General features: G+C 38.2%; 1 protein-coding gene across 1 annotated transcript in view; it reads left to right on the top strand.

Annotated features, from left to right (window-relative positions):
• LOC108796994 (protein unc-13 homolog C-like) overlaps window positions 1-15,730 on the top strand; it is a 260,177-nt gene that overhangs the window by 89,464 nt on the left and 154,983 nt on the right. Inside the window, exon 9 of the mRNA XM_018568562.1 lies at window positions 5,015-5,100. Within this exon, the coding sequence (XP_018424064.1) occupies window positions 5,015-5,100 (86 nt within the window). The remainder of the gene's footprint in view (window positions 1-5,014; window positions 5,101-15,730) is intronic.

The following is a 15,730-nucleotide window of genomic DNA, read 5'->3' as shown; positions in this document are numbered from 1 at the left end:
ACAACCGAGCCAAATGCCGTTCGGCAGCATTCGGCTATTCACTCACTGCCGTTGGGCCCCTATGAGAATAGGGGCGAACAGCAGCAAGTGCACTTCCGGAGGTTTGTGTCAGCCATTCCAGATGTTGGATCTGCTAAGTCAAACGTGTTCTTCACTTCAGCTCAGCCTTTAGCAGCTTAGTGAATAAACCCCTTTGACTTTAATATCACTTTAAAAATACATTTAGGGATGTTAAGAAAAATGGTGTGTTTTTAGATGCTGCAATTCTTATGCTTCTAAACCAAAGTCCTGTAGCCATTGTGCTTGTTGTATGTCAAAATTGTTTTGCCCACAAGACATAAATCACTCTGCCAGAAGAGATTAATGTATAATAAGAGTAACTACAATCTCTGCACACTCAAATATGAAGGTCTTTAATATTAACTGTCTGTGTCATTCATGGCTATGAAACAAGGTTTAGGAAACGATAGTGGTTTCACATCAGTATTTCAGACACTTTAATAAAACATGGTTCTGTGTATATAAATAAGTATGTACAATTACAGTGTATATAGACAAAATGCTAGATGTTTTATTCCTGTGTATGTTATGATAGTATTTTGTAAGTGGCATTCATGCAGGCCTTGCTTATGTAGGTTAGGAAAAAGTCAACAATAAAAGTTAGAAAATAAGTGATATCTCACATATGTGTTATTCTAGTGAACCATGCTTCCTGAGCCAGAGGCATTCTACTCTAAAATTAGAAGCAAACTAACACCGCATAAACAGTGCTATATTTCCAGAGGTGAGAAAAGATTACATGACACAAAAGGCAGATTGATGTCAGTTTTTCTACCATTGGCATATTATAAAATCCAGAATATCCAATTGTGTGGAAAGCACAATTCTCTTTACTTATTTATTCAGTGCATGATTGGGTATTTAACCACTTGAAGTCAGGGGTGTTAAATCCCCTTCCCATCCAGGCCATTTTTCAGTATTCAGCGCTGTGGTACTTTGACTGACATTTATTCCGTCATGCACTGAAATGAATTTTATACCATATTTTGGGGACATATAGAGCTTTCTTTTGGTGGTATTTAATCACCACTGGGGGTTTTATTTTTTACTATATTAAGGAAACATTACAGAAAATAAAAAAAAATGGTTTCCCTTATATTAAATTATAAAACATTTATTATTACCCATTTTTTTGGTAAAATATAAGAGTCTAAGAGTCAGGGTCACGTCGGCAAAAGATACATCAAACATGTCAAGCCTTAAAATTGTGCGCACACACGAAACCTCAAAAAATTACAATACCCAAAATTGGCCATAGGCGACGCTTTAAAAGCTTTTACCGCTCATCAGTTTAGTGTTATCAGTGATTGATGGCCCTAAAATGATTGCTCTCATTCCAACGTTTGCGACGATATATAATATGTGTAGCGCAATTGTCGTTTTTCCACGCTCACGCATATTTACGTTTATATGGGGGCGCGCGCGAGCAGGAAAAAAATGCTGTCACCCGCCAATGCAAATTGTCCGTCCGTTTTTTCTTAACGGGCGGACGGCAGGAGGTTAAAGTGAACAATAATTTCCTTTTCACATGATTGGATTGGAGTAAGTGAATATTTAGACAATTTGTTGTGTCAAGATTCTAAACTCCTTCAGTAAATCAGCCCAACTGTCTTTTGTGAGGTATTTTCCACACTGACTTTAGGTTTTATAACAGCAGTGTGTACATGAAGCTTTTACAGAACAATTGCAAAGCTTTTAGCTACCTTTCTTAAAGTCTTTAGAGCATCCTTCTGCTCCGGTGTTGGAATGTCAAATCGATTATATTGCAAAAATGAAAGTCTAAATAACTGAGGTCCTACTGCCCATGCCTCCATTGATTATTAGAATGGCCAACCTAAAGTCTCTTCAGGAACCAGCATTTCAGGAAGTGGCGATATAGGGACTCAAGGGACATAGGGACTCCTATGTCCCTTGTTGCACTTAGTGGTTCCTCGTGCCAACCCCTATGTCCCAACGCGATACATTAGGAGGTTTCTGAAGCAATTTTAGTTGGCAATTTCTCTTCCTCACAATGATACCCAGCAGTGCATTTGGCAGGATGGATGAGTATTTACTTTCTTCTTTGCAAGGACATTAGTTGTTCAGATGTTCATATTTACAGAGTCACTTTAAACATGCATTTTAAAGTGTAAATAGCTTAAACAATTATAAAAACTGCTATAAAAAAGTTTTGTTGACAGAAGATATGTGCAAAGTCTTTCTTTCCATGTAAGTTGTTGGGAATGCAGCAAAGCGTGATTTACCGTAACTCCTGACCGCATGCGCACAGAGGATGCCAGACCCAGAAGAAGACCAATAAGATGTCAGTGACAGTAACAAAATGACAAGGGAGATCACAGCTGTCACATCATTGGAGGAGGGCACTCTGATAGGCAAGTTTGCCATAATGTGAAAGTATGATATGCATACTGGCACATTATTGCAATAGCCCACCCACTACAAAAGACTTAAGTTATGCGTTAACTGGAGTGCTGGTATTTTGAACAGCCTGCTAGCAGGCTTTCAGCAAGCTTTATTGTCAAGGAAGGTTAAGGAGGTTATTGCAAAGGAAATCTCACCACTCCAATTCTTTAGCCACCATCAGGACTCCCAGGTGTGGGTCTAATAGGTGCGTCTCCACCTTGGAATGTAGTAGTATACGAACAGACCGCACTATCCAGAGAATTCCAATACTTCAGAGTTTATTGAAATTCACAGCAAATCCAGTGTAACAGTGAATAAAAATGTATAAAGCAACAAATGCCAGCACAGCACACCCCCAACCAGCTACAACCTCTCACATGTTTCACCTGTAGGCTTATTCATAGAGGTCTAGTACTTCTCTAGTTTCTCATCCTCTGGAACTCTTACCCGAACCTGTCTGTCTATCGCCCACCTTAACTGCCTTTAGGCGTTCCCTAAAGACTCATCTCTTCAGGGAAGCCTATCAAACCTCAACCTAACCACTGAACCATCACGTTCTCAAACAATTCATCCCCACACAGCTACCTCCTCATGTATCACTTCCCCCTCCTCTTTTAGATTGTAAGCCCCCAGGGGCAGGGTCCTCCTTACCATCTTGTCTTGAATTGTATTGTGATTGTAATGTCTTCCTTCTATCGTAAAGTGCTGCACAACTGTTGGTTTTATATTACATATAAATACTATGTAATAATAATAATATTCACCGTTACACTGGATTTGCTGTGAATTTCAATAAAGTCTGAAGTATTGGAATTCTCTGGATAGTGCAGTCTGTTTGTATACTACTACATGTTTTATTGTTAGTTTAAGCTTGATAAAAACCTTGTAGGTAGTTATTTTAAAGTGACTGACAGCATTTGTTTTACGATATGTGTTTAATATCTCCAAACTGAAGCTCAGGGTTACCTTTAGTGGCTTAAAGCTTTCTGAAAATTGTACAAATGTTTTAATAAGGTTTGCTGTACACAGTGTTCTTTTATTGCTGTAATATCACCTGAAACCCATTTTTCCATAGTCCTAAAGATCTATTATCTTGTGACTATCATTAAAATATCAAACATGTTCAAATGTGCAATGCCTAAATTGTACACAGATAGATAGATAGATAGATAGATAGATAGATAGATAGACAATGCTGCTTTTAGTCACAGACAGACGGTAAGTTCCTGCTTAAAGTGTAGTTCCAATTTTGCAGAAAAATTGTGATAGCATCTACTTTATATTTGTTATGTGTTCCCTTTTACATTGCATAACTTAAAAAAATATAAAGCATTTCTTACATCTCTAAGTGCTTGATATTTGCTTAAAAATCATACCTAACCTCCCCCTAGCCTCCTACCATGTTAAGGAGGGGGTTGTGCAAACAATTTGAACACTGTCTGCCGCCAGCCACTGTCAGAATACCTGAAAAGCCAATTAGCTGCAAACACCTTTAGGCCAAAGATTTTCCAGCTGGCTCCTTCGATATTTTGATTAAGGGATGCCGGGTGGAAGGGTTCTGACAAGCACCCACTGTGCGAATTTCGTCCAGTTCATCAAGGATCAGTCCATATTGGCCTAGTGTATGGATCACGTTACACTATAGTTTTACTCTAAAACTGGTCAGAGTAGCTTGGAATCTGCACAAAGGCATTTACCAAAGAAACACCTAAAAAGTAAGAAAAATATTATCAAAAATTATATTTTGGTATGGTGTGTGAATGGGAACACATAAACATATAGGTTTTCTCAAATTTGACTAAAAAGTGGAAATACTGTTTAAGGGAACTATACGCAACATTATAAGGAACCACAAGTGTCTAGAAGCTACAGTTTTGGGGCTTACTGGTCTATATGTAAAAAAAATTAAAACATCTAATACATAAAAGGTGTGTGTGTATATATATATATATATATACACATAGTGAGGATGTGCTTCAAATGGTAGTGCATTCAGGATGCTTCCACTCTTAAACATTTTTTTTTGTTAAGGGCTTCCTGCCCACGTTTATTTAAACATCCACATACGTTTTCCCTCGCAGGGGTTTCCAAACACAAAGTACAGTTTTCTTAAATAAAAAAATAAATTTTCCTGTCTCAACGACTTCAGGTAGGTCCCTTAACAAAAACGTCTGGCCACAAAGGCTGTATTCAAAACGCTAGCCACACAGGCTTGTCCCTTGTCCTCTTGCCACACAGGAAGACTGCTACACAGGCTGTTTGCCTCACAGGCTGCTCTTTTGCCACACAGGCGGATTGCCACACAGGCTGCTCTGCTCCCCAGTTCCCCAGAAACACAGTCTGGTTCTAGGGTGGGGCCTCTTTCCTAGGAGGCTGAATGTTCTTGTAGAGGCCCTAACAAGCCAGCTAGATTCAGCTGGGCTTGTTACCTCCATTATAATGAAGTATGTATGTACGTGTTACTAATTCAGGTTGTTGCTTATCCAGTGTTTGTACTTAATCTCTGTCTGAAAAGACCGAAATACTAATAATACGAATATATATCTTGCAGATTCCCCCAGGAACTGAACATGGGCAAGCTCAGTGCAGAGGTGATGTGGAACCTGTTTGCTCAGGATATGAAGTATGCATTAGAAGGTAAATATCGTACTCCAGTTGTCATCATACAATAATAGTTACTACAGACATATTTGGTGTGGAAACATACTGTCACATTATGTCCACTATTCCTGTTTAAGGTTAATAATGTATAACATAGTGTCAACATTGATTCTGTACATCACGTTGTTAAGAAGAAATACTGTATAACTAGATCTTGGCAACAGAATTTTCTGACCACCTGTATTTCTAAAACATATTAAAACAATTACGGTAGGTCAATCCCATGGTCAATAACAGAAATGGTGGAACTCGTTTTCTTTCTTTCAATTTTGAGACATTTCACATTATACAGATTTGAATGTTTGGAGCTCCTATACATTAAAGTAGGGGTTACTAATGCAGTAGAAATTATTTTTATGACTTTTGCTCTGTTTTTGATGCCTAAATCAGTTATTTAGCAAGACTCATGCTCAAATTCGGCATGCAGTGGGAAAACTTTTATAGATAAGTCTTCTACCTTACCCATGAGTCCATAGGGGTAGGACATTATGGCTAACAAGTATGATGATAATCCATCCTTATTACCCACCCGTAGCACCTCCATGAGAACACAACTGATACCAGAATGATATACTGCATCATACTAAAAGGTGCCCTTTATAGTTTTTCTTGTACAAATGGGTGTTACTTGCCTAACAAAAAAATCAGTAAAGATTATATCACACAAAAGTAGATCTGTCAGCAACCTGTTAAACTTGTTATTGTAATATCCAGCCGAAAAGATGGCACGACAAGGTGCCTGTTATAACCATCATTAGCTAGAAAACCATGCTCTATGCTCCCGTTTTTATTGTTACTAGGGGCTTACCTTTACCGATTTGGGGACCAAGCACAACTCATCTGTCAGTTTCTATCAAGTTAGAATATTTCAGTGTCAAAAAAGGTGCTCTCATTCAACAGGTTGATGAAGGTGGGCAAGCCTTTGCCTGATTTCAAAGATGTCAAGCCCTTAGTAACACAGTAAAACTATTTTCAGAGGGCTGTACAGAAGAATGTTTTCAGGCTAATAAAGTAGCATTCAGATGTGTCTCATGCACTCCTTAGAGCGCTTAGATCCAAATAGCTGTGGTGTTTGCAGTGATAGTCACGAATGGCACTGTGCACATCAAGCTTGTAGAAAGTGAAGATCGCCAGCACTCAAGTAATAGCGTTACATCCTTGTGCTCATTTATTGAAATAAAACATCACATACATCATATAGCCAATGTTTTGGGGCCACACAGGGTCCCTTCATCAGGACAGCATACTGACACATTGAGTCGCTATGGTGCCCAGTTACTCGAGTGCTGGAGGTCTTCACTTTCTGCAGGCTAATAAAGGTAATGGCGGACACTTTATGGCAGCCTTTGCCAAACAGGATTCAATGAAAACCTAGGGTTGTTCATGAGGCAAGTGGTTCCTCTAGATGTAAGTGGTCAACTCTACACTTACCACTAATGTAAGGGGACACCACAATTTCCACTGTCTGCGTTTCCTTTCTTTTATCAGTATTAATTTAGTTAAACCAAGAATTTGGTTGTATAGAGAAGGATTTGGTAAATAAAATTGTTAAAAGTGTGTGTTTTTTAGGTGTAACATTTTTTATTCTTAAAACTTCCCACAACTTACTGAGAGCTGTAGGAATTTAATTATTTTTAAAAGGTGTTCCCCCGCGACCAGAAATTCTTTCAAGGGTTCATCTGAGGTAAAAAGATTGAGAATGGCTGTCTTATAGTGTCTGCTGACAAAAATGTTGTCAGTAGTGCTTCCCTAAAGAATAAAAATTTTACATTAATTAATAATATAATAATAATTAAACCTTGAATTTCTATGAAGCATATAGAATATAACAACTAATAATGTTGTGGAGAGCACTTAACAAGGAATATTAACCTCTTGCGGAACACTGCATTGAATGTTTAATATAGCACTTTGATGCACTTATTTAAATGTGGACTATGTGACATTAGAAGAGGAATATTTGCACAGTGTGATTCACACTACGGGACTATAACAAGTTAAATGGTTTAAAATTTGTATATGAACTATATCTTAAGTACTTTTTTACACTGGATTTGGTGGTTTAGTATGAATTTTATATACATTTATGTATATCAGTAGAACTACAGAGGACAGACATGAATTTGATTATTTTATTTATTTATTTATTGATTGATTTATATATTTATTTATTTATTTGGTAATATGAACATAGATATTGTTTGAGTAAGCACTTAAGCACTTTATTAGTTGAGTAGTATTGTTGGGATTATAGCGTCGCACAGCTAATAATGAGTGAGCATATGACACTTATCACAGCACAGAAGTATACCATTCGATAACAAATATTATATCTATGCATATGGGAAAAATAGCCCAAGCATAATTTAAACATAACAAATAGACTTATATCTAGGTTTATAGCCCAACAATGGATTCCAGCATCTTCTAAAACAATCCAACAGGTTCCTATAAAGTGAGTCAGTTTACTTACTAACATAACCCCATATGGTGGGGTTCTAATCTGAGCAATTAGTCCAGGTCTTTGTAAATAAAAGATATTTTACCGGGGGCCAGAGGGGGGGAGTTTTACTGCTCTATTCCCTCCTGGTAGACTCTGAAAGTAAATTACCCTATATGTTAGCTTGGGAACAAGACCTGGAAAGGGTTATTCCTCTGGAGGTCTGGCATCAATGTTGTTCCCGTGTGCCATCAGGTCTACTTAATATTTCACTAATAGAAGCTAATTATAAGGTTCTATCTAGGTGGTATATGGTCCCTGCCAGACTAGCGAGAATATACCCAGAGGTTTCTCCTCATTGTTTTAGGGGATGTGCACACTCGGGCACGATATATCACATATGGTGGGAATGCCCCAAATTGAGACCTTTTTGGAACCGGCTTTATGCTCTAATATTTAGGGTTACTGGGGTGAGAGTCCCACGAGATCCCCAATATGTGTTGCTGAATTGCCCGATTCCAGGATTGTCTAAAGCTTTGGATAAACTAATTAGTTTCTTTCTGTTGGCAGCCAAAATAACCATAGCTAGGGCTTGGAAAACACCAACAATTCCATTCCACTTGGTCAAACAAAAAATGTCGTGGATTATGGTCCATGAGAAACTTCACAGCATCCTCCAAGATAATAAAAAAAGTTTTGAATTGACCTGGACCCCCTGGTTGTTATATACAGAGGTGCTGGAAACCGGGTAATTTTCATTGTTCAACTTTTCTGGAATTTTTCTCTGGGGACTATGTTTAAGGTTTAAGTAGATGTTGGGATATTTGGTCGGGGATGGAGCTACTCTTTTCGGACTCTTAAGCTGTTCTGCTTCCTTTAGTATCTATTTCTTTTTCCTCTTTTTGTCTGTTTTTTTTTTTTTTTATTTTTTTCTTTATGCTCACACATGTGAGCCGTTTAGTACATAGATGCTGGACAGAAAGTCTCCTATTTGATATAGATATGGAGGAGATCATAACAAATGTTTGCTTCAGACATAGGCGGATCCCTAGGTCAGATATTCCTCTCAGACTGTTCTAATTTTTGATTTTAGTGATGGGGGATAAATTGGCAAGAATAGGTGGATAGATATGTTCTGTTGTACAGAACTACTTTATATTGTGTGTATAGCCTCTAGTGATCCCCTCCTACTACTTGATTACGCTAATGTGGAAGAAACTGTAATGCAATTGTATGTTATACTGATTGTGCATCATGTGCTATTTTATTGTCTTATTGTAATTTGGAAAATTAATAAAATACTCAAGAGTTAAAAGATATTTTACATACCCAGTGGTTGGGTGAGCATGGGCCTAAACTTCCAAAAAGGCCACTCTTCGCCAAAGAACAGCAAGGTGTGCCTGTAGCTTAACCATGTAGAAGCCATCAATGTGTTGAGAGACAGAGGCTTCTCCCTTTATCCAGACAAGGGGAGAAATGGGAACATCTCACTACTGAAATGCTTTGAAGACTTCTACATGGCCATGCTTCTGGTGCATGTGCAATCCTGTCCATTGGGGCCTACCTTCCTGTTCTTTAGCCTTATTCTTTTAATAATAGTGTATCTTTTTATGAACTCTTAGGTTGACTGCTATTGACATCTTTTTGTTAATTTGTTTTAGCCATTAAAGCAAATTGCTTTTTAGTCTTCAGCAGCTGCCTACTTCTATGATCATTATTTGATCTTCTCTCTCCCTAACCTCCTTATATATGTATATTATACAGTACCTCATGATATCTGGTCTTACACAGGACTTTGAACGTAAAAATGGCTCACAGCATCACTTCTAGGCATGTTGCAGAATAATTCATAACACTTCACAAATGGAATAATATTTTAATTTCCTTTGTGTTTTTGACATATATTTTTGAGATTTCATTCTAGCTTCAAACTGTCAGCTTAACAGCTATATACATTTTGTAAATCAATAACTTATTACCATCGATGACTTTGTCTGAATTAAATGCCGGAGAGGTTCAGAGAAAAAGAAATGTAAACAAAATATGCTCTTACAAGTCCTGGACACAATGCATTACACTAAAGGCTGTAATTTTCCAGACATACATGTATTTATCATGTGCACTGACCTGCTTCATAGCCATTAGCTCACATTTGTGAAACTAGAGAAAAACTGACCATCATCCATTTGACTTCCTTTAAGAAGCCAATCTGAATTACAAGCATTCTAATTGCCTAACGTTAACAAGCAAGATTGATTGTCTGCCTGATATAGTAAGATCTATTGGGTATAGCAATCATATGGTATCCTTCATGCTTGTCACTGTTGTGGTAGACTTCATGCTTTCACATGATTGGATAGGACCCATAACGACACAAGGTTATTGCACACTAACCTATACTGTAGCTGCTGAGATCATATACATAGCTAAGGCAGTAATTCCCAGATGCTGTTAACAATTTGCTGCACCGCCTTATATTTTTATTGCCTGTTCATATTACAAGACTCAATATGTTTATTGGATGGTATAAAAATACTTTTTTGGTGCAATACATGTAGCACTTTTTCCCTTTGATCCTAATGATGACAAGTTGTTATTTTCACACAAGATCAAACAGCACCTCAAGGGAGATTGCAGAAGAACATGCATCTCCCACTGAATTCTAAGAGAATAACAAAAATCAATCTAATCTGCTAAATATAGGATGTCGGCAAAGTTGCATACCAGGAAGCTTTGGGCTTCTTGAAAGACATTAAATATGACAGACATGTAGTAGTCTTGTTTAAGCCAGCTATTCTGTCATCGCAATAGCAGTGGGTCCACTGAAGCAAATCTTCTATAAAGTTGCTGTTAGTACAAGGCTAAATTCCTCCAAACATCGCATATTCAGTTCTGAAAATCTAGAAATTAAAAAGTTTGAGTGCACTGAATTAGGCATAAAAAATGTGCTAAAAGCTGTGCAGAATGTATAATTATATGCACATAGCGGTAATTATGCACATATAACTAAGTGCACAGTTCTTTAATACCATTGGGGGTTCTTTTTGTTAAATTATAAACCATTAGAGGGCTGTTTTAAAATTCAGCAATGTATTGTTACCAAAATCAATCAGATTCCCACAGCTGATATGCAGCAATTAAGAATGTCATGTGAAGTTTCCCTAAATATGTCAACCAGACACAAATCCAGATATGTAAACTGGCTGGCCAGGAAAGTGAGGTACGCAAGCGTGTAACCCCAACCCACTCCTTGTACCATGCCAGATGATATGTATTTTTGCGGTGAGGGGGGGTTCATTGCAAGGGAGGGCAACAAAGTCTCCACACCTTGCAAAGCACTCTTGCCCCAATGTTGAGGGACAAGAACCTCTTCCCACCTCCACTGCCCCAAAAAGAAGGTGGGGTAATGTTAAAATGAGGAGAATTTTGATGGAATCTGGAAACCCTCTACTGGGATTATGTTATAAAGAGTTAAATGTACAAAAAACACCAAATTAGAAATGCTTTCATAAAATAAAACACAAACAGATACTTACTGGTTGAAAATGAAGTATAATAATGTTTCCTGAAGTAAATCAAGTGTTAATCTCAGCATCTAGTGAGGTAGCATTATAATGACCCATTGCCCACCTATCTGTACATTCCACAATCTTACCTCTAAATTATAGATTCCCTGTAATTTACGTTTAACCACTAGAAATCCTGGGTGATGTAATTGGCCATTGACCCCCTCTGAAGAAGAGGGCCGAGCCCACCTCTGTATGTGCCGACCCCCCAAACCCCAGTGTGCAGACCGCCCAACCGTGATTAAACTCGGGTAAATGATCCACTTTAGGCTCACATGCATCATGTCAATGGGGAAGGTAAGTAGTTACATATTATGGGTAGGGTTGTATCAGAGTAACAAAGATGGAAAAGCAAAGGGGGTAAGCAGGGGGGGGATGGTGTGACCCAGCAGAGGAAAATGCTGGTGGGGGTGGGAGGGCGGGGGGGAAGGCTCAGACCAACAGATCTAGGTAGTCTTGTGTAGAGGTAAACTCATCCCACCAGAACCAGGTTGTATTGAACCGGGTTCCAGTCCCCTTTATGGAACTGGTAAGGTCTTCCATGTGTCTAATGTCTTGAACCTTGCTGAGCCACAGTTGCAACGTGGACGGGGAAGCTTTCTTCCACATGGCCGGGGGTGCAGGCCCGAGCAGCGTTAATCAGGTGGATAATGACTGATTTTCTGTAACCCTTCAAGGAGTGCGTGTTGTGGTGTAGGAGAAAGAAGGAAGGTGTCACGGGGATCTGATTGGCTGTGAATTTTTGAGTGATTGCGTGGACTCGGGTCCAGAACAATTGTTAGCTGGACACGACCAGAAGACATGTAGCATGCCTGCCGGGGAGGAGCCACAACGCCAGCAATCGCCGCTCGCCTCAGGGGAAATCATTTGCAGCTTCTCTGGGGTGCAGTACCATCTAGCAAGGATTTTATATCCCGATTCCTGGTATCTACTATTGATGGACGACTTCAAGGACAACAGTATCAGCCTAGTTTTTTCATATGGTGAAAAGGAGATTCCCAATTCCCTCTCCCAGCCCTCCATGTATGGCAGGGATGACTCATAATCTGGGGCTAACAGGAGCTGGTAGCAGAGCGAGAGGGGCTTTGACAGTTCACCGGGGGTGGTACATTCCCTTTCGAAAAAAACATTTTTAGTAGCACAGGGAAGTGTTCAACCGGCCACTGTTTTTATAGTGGCCGGTGACTTCCTGCCCCATTGAGAACCACATGCCCCATTTTTTTGTTATGTGCATTATAGGCATAGGAAGTGTGAGAAAATCTCCCTACTAGGGTCACGGGGAGAAATTGAAGCCTAGCAGAAATGGTGAGGATCGCCATATACTACCAATCAACTGTGTGCAGTTCAAAGGCATGTCATTGCCAATTGCCTGATTGCTCTGAATAATTATGCATCTGTATGCAGAAAAACTTCCTCATCATACTGAAAAGACAACTCAGTTTACACAGAACTGAAATCTTGCATTGCATCCTGGAAGCAAACTATTTTTCTGGATCAATCCTGCTCAGCAGCATGTTTAACAAAGATTTGGGATAATGGCTTCCTCCCCCCCAAAAATGACAGTGATCACTAGCTAAAATTCAGTGTTTTTGTTTCAAGACTTAGGGGGTTATTCACAAAGCTAGCTGAAGGATTAGCCGTAGCTCCGACAGCTGGGCTCTGCCCAGTTATAATGATAGATCGGCGTCCCCAAATGACCTTGGGACGTTGAACTGTCATTTAACAATGACAACTGGGCAGAGCCAGCAGTGACGTCACTGTAGCTCCGCCCAATTTTTTTTTTCTTTATTTTTGTAAGTTTATTTTTTATTTACATTTTTAATTTTTTTCAACTTTTCTCATTGATTTTATATTCTGATCGGTACCACGGAGGTGCCGAGCAGAATAGCCGAGCCGAATGCCGCGCGGGGGCATTCGGCTATTCACTCACTGCCGTTCAGCCCCTATTTGAATAGGTGCGAACAGCAGCAAGCAAGCAGCCAGACGATTTTTTTGTTTTATTTCGTTGAGTTGTCGCAGGTGTGGACAGCGCTTGATGCCGTGATTGACCCTGGATTACGTTGGTAGATCCATATTTTTTTTGGGGGGGGGTTAATAAAGGACTTGTCAAAATCCTTTGTTGTGTTTTTTTTAACCCTTACTCATTCACAAGGGGGGGGGGGCACATATGGGTGAATAAGCCCCCAGTAAGAGGCCCTTGTCCCCAAATGTAGAGAGCCTCGCTGATGTGATGATAGCACTACCCCCTGCTTCACTTCACTAATAATGAAGAGCACGGTAGTGACTTCATAGGGGCAGGGCCTTAATGCACTGAAGTCAGACTAAGGACATCTTATGCCAAAAAAGTACTGATGTCGACAACTTAGGATTGAAAGTATGTTTTGTAGCTTGAGCTGCTTTTTAATTTTGTAATCAAAATCAAAAGTCAGTGGGTCCATTTGACTGGGTTTGTAGTTGTTCTTTCAGCAGCTCAGCTTGAGCTCAAGAGACTGACTTCGGTGCTTCTGCAGTGAACTTTGAGGCTGAATTGCTTCACATTTCCTGCAGCTACCGAGGTAAATTAGAACTTGCTTTAAAACTTTTTGTATTGCTTGTTAAGAATATGTAAATGCTTAATTGTGTCTAGCCTGTCCATAGGTTCATTTTATTAAGTGTGTTGAGCATTTTGGATTAGTGTAGTATTTATATAGTAAATACCAGGAATTGCTAAACAGTCATGAGAAACGCATGCAATTCTCCATTTCGTGCTTGTGTGCATAACCCCTAATACAGAATCCCAAGGTAATGCATTCAGTAAGAACATATTCACGAAAAAAAAAATTTCCTATAATACCTTTCTCCGCCTTTCCTCATTCACTCTTTGTACTAGAACTCTGCTTTAAGGGTGCAAGTGAAGGTCATTTTGGAGTTCAAGATTTTTAGAGCATCTGTTTCTAAGTGACAACGATCCATGTGAAAACCATGTGAATTATTTGATCTCCCTGTCTGGGATTTGGCTTCAGCCCCTTGGGAAGCAGTATGAAAGCAGAAAATGCACTCTGCTGCAGGAAAAGTGATTACACTCCCTGTACATTTAAGAGATCAGTGACACACAGCTACTTTTAGCATCAGGTTTCTGAAACGATGTCTCATTCAGACACATCATACTTTTCTGTATCACTGTTGCCTTTGTGTCTTTTTATGTTAGAAAATGTTATAATGTCAGTAATTTCTAAGCTGGACAACTATTCTTAATATAAAACCCCAAATTCCACAGCAAACCTGTATAATATTGTCTACATTTATTTTGATTTACATAAAACAGGAGCCTCACAAACAGATCACTTTTTTAATAGGATGATTGATTTTAAATGGCTGTTGACAAAATTTGACACAACTGTGTCAATATTTGCAAATTGGATGCAGCGATGTATGTGTATACAATTTTTTTATTTATAAATAAATTATAATTATTTTTTTTCATAGTTTGGGCACCTACTTTGAAATTCATATCAAAGACTATTACCAGCAAATTAAAAAATGAGAAAAAAAAATCTTGTTTTATTTTTTTTCAAGCTTTTGCTAGCAGGCTTGTTTTCACATTTTGTTTAAAATTGTTTTCAAATGTTTAATTGTATATCAGCCTTTAGAAAGCTCTTGGAATAGAAATGCAAAGTCTACCTGATACAAGACTTGACCATATGCAATAACAGCCAGTGTTGCCAGGCTGTAATTGTCATTTTAAATACATTCCTTTATTGCTCCACCATTTAAAAAGGAAATTAAATGGACCAAGAAATGAAGGTTCAAAATTCAGTGTTATTTGGGGAAAAACATCTTATTTAAATGGGGTCTGCTACTTATAATATATATTCCCAATCTGATGCGAACCTGCTCTTCCTTAACACTGATAAACTTCAAAGAAAAGTTTTCTTAGATAAGAAAAGTCTATATTTTCAGCAGCATTCATTTTGCCACAAATTATCCTTATGCCACCAATTGTAGCAAAAGCCTAACATTTTCAAATTGTCTTTGCTCTTTTCTGCTATGTCTTATTTGCTCATATCTAAAACACTTTTTTTGTTTAATATAAATGTATTAATTTTGCATTGCAGAACAGTTTTACATAGCAGATTTAAGTATTCACATACCACAAAGAAGAAAAAAAAACATACATACAGAAAACCCCTTTCGCCCAAGCAAATCGATTTTTATTTTCGAACCTGGTCATCCTTACTTTACAATGCTCTTATTTACTTTAATACATCCAAAGACATGGATTTATTTCACTTCTACAATGTCTTAATGTGACCATAGTATTTACTTCTTAACAGCTGTTCTCCAATAATATATATAATAGTAAACTTTATATGTAAAGCTATACAAATAAACAGTAGATCATTTTGCTTCCTCATAAAATTTACCAAATTCATATATTTAAAAATAAATAACTTTACCTCACTTTTCCCTTATATGCCTTAACCCACCCAACCTCTCTCAAGGGAGGAAAGAATATATATAGTGCAATTATATGTGTGTTTATATATAGTATTATTTGCTGGAAAAAAACTAAATATATATATATTATATACATATTCATACAAAATAATATCTTATATAT

Source organism: Nanorana parkeri, unplaced genomic scaffold (genome assembly GCF_000935625.1).
Source record: "Nanorana parkeri isolate BGI_ZX_2015 unplaced genomic scaffold, ASM93562v1 scaffold1208, whole genome shotgun sequence".
NCBI classification, from domain to species: Eukaryota; Metazoa; Chordata; class Amphibia; order Anura; family Dicroglossidae; genus Nanorana; species Nanorana parkeri.
This window is presented reverse-complemented; position numbering and strand designations above follow the sequence as displayed.